The 1188-nt window shown below is 34.7% G+C and overlaps 1 protein-coding gene across 1 annotated transcript; it reads left to right on the forward strand.

Annotated features, from left to right (window-relative positions):
* Nucleotides 1-268: 268 nt before the first annotated feature.
* On the forward strand, nucleotides 269-1177 carry LOC103523087 (the record flags this gene model as incomplete). The annotated part of the gene is made up of 1 exon (XM_008488157.1): nucleotides 269-1177. A coding segment is annotated over one exon (909 nt), but the record flags the coding sequence as incomplete, so codon positions are not given.
* Nucleotides 1178-1188: the final 11 nt, after the last annotated feature.

Here is a 1188-nt window from a genome sequence, read left to right on the forward strand (position 1 = left end):
GGAATGTATAACTTTATGGTTGGAAATGGCAGAAGTTATGCGTTGAACTTGAAACGTATATGATTGTGTATTGTGTTTTTATTAACCTAGTACAATTTTCAACGATGAAAATTCAATATTTCCAAAAAAGTTAAGAGATGAGTTTTTAAGTGATGTAGGTGCCATATCAATTGCAAAGTTAATTTTCATTGGTTATGAACATAATATGGTTTACCTAAATGTCCTAAATGATAGTTTGACTAATTTATTTTCATTTCTTCTGTTATAGATCTGACCGTTTGGAACAAAAGTCTCTCACAAAGATGGCGCAGACTACGAAGAAGATGTTCATCCTTCACATCATCCAGTGGTAGCAGTAGTGGTGAATCATCCACTTCATCCAACATGCAAAACAAACAGTTGCTACTAGAACAAGAATCAATTCCTAGAGTTGTACCAAAGCTAAACAGGAATTCTAGGAGTCCAAACAGAAACTACAGAGGACGCAGTAAAGATGACACTGATATCAATGCTGATAAGACAACTGCCCTACTTCCTGATGTCCAACAAATGTTGAGATCCAAATTGGGAAAAATTCATTCAGGACTAAGGAAGCGGAGGGTAGTCTCAGTCGTAGAAACATCAGCTGATAAGAATTCAAGTAGCTTTTATGTTCCATCACCTCTGATCAAAGACAATGGACCATCTTCTTTACCCCCCTACTACTTACATAATCAAACACATTACCATAACCAACAAAATCAATTTGAAAGTTCATTCGTTACAAATAACATTCACCACAGGACTGAAAACTTATCAAAACAGTTCAATAATGTTTCAAGGAACAACTCACATCGGACGGAGAAGATTGAATATTCCCAAGACTCATCTATGAGTAATCGAAATTATAACTCGAGCAATAGATTAGACCAAATTCAATTTAGATTAGGAACCAATGATCCATTCTTACAAAGTTCTCAACGAATTGATGACCCAAGTCAACAAAAGACAAGGCTTAATACTCACAAACAAGATCCTAATTTCAGCGACACTCAAAGACAATATGATCATGGTTATCACAGTATCGAGTCTCAATACAACTATAATAGTCATTTCAAATCAGTAACTCCGGAACATAATACCAGCAAAATAGCAAATTTAAATCAAATTAAAAGACTTCATAACTCTTCTCCTCAAAGTAGAATTTCA

Source organism: Diaphorina citri, unplaced genomic scaffold, assembly GCF_000475195.1.
Source record: "Diaphorina citri unplaced genomic scaffold, Diaci psyllid genome assembly version 1.1 scaffold15120, whole genome shotgun sequence".
NCBI classification, from domain to species: Eukaryota; Metazoa; Arthropoda; class Insecta; order Hemiptera; family Psyllidae; genus Diaphorina; species Diaphorina citri.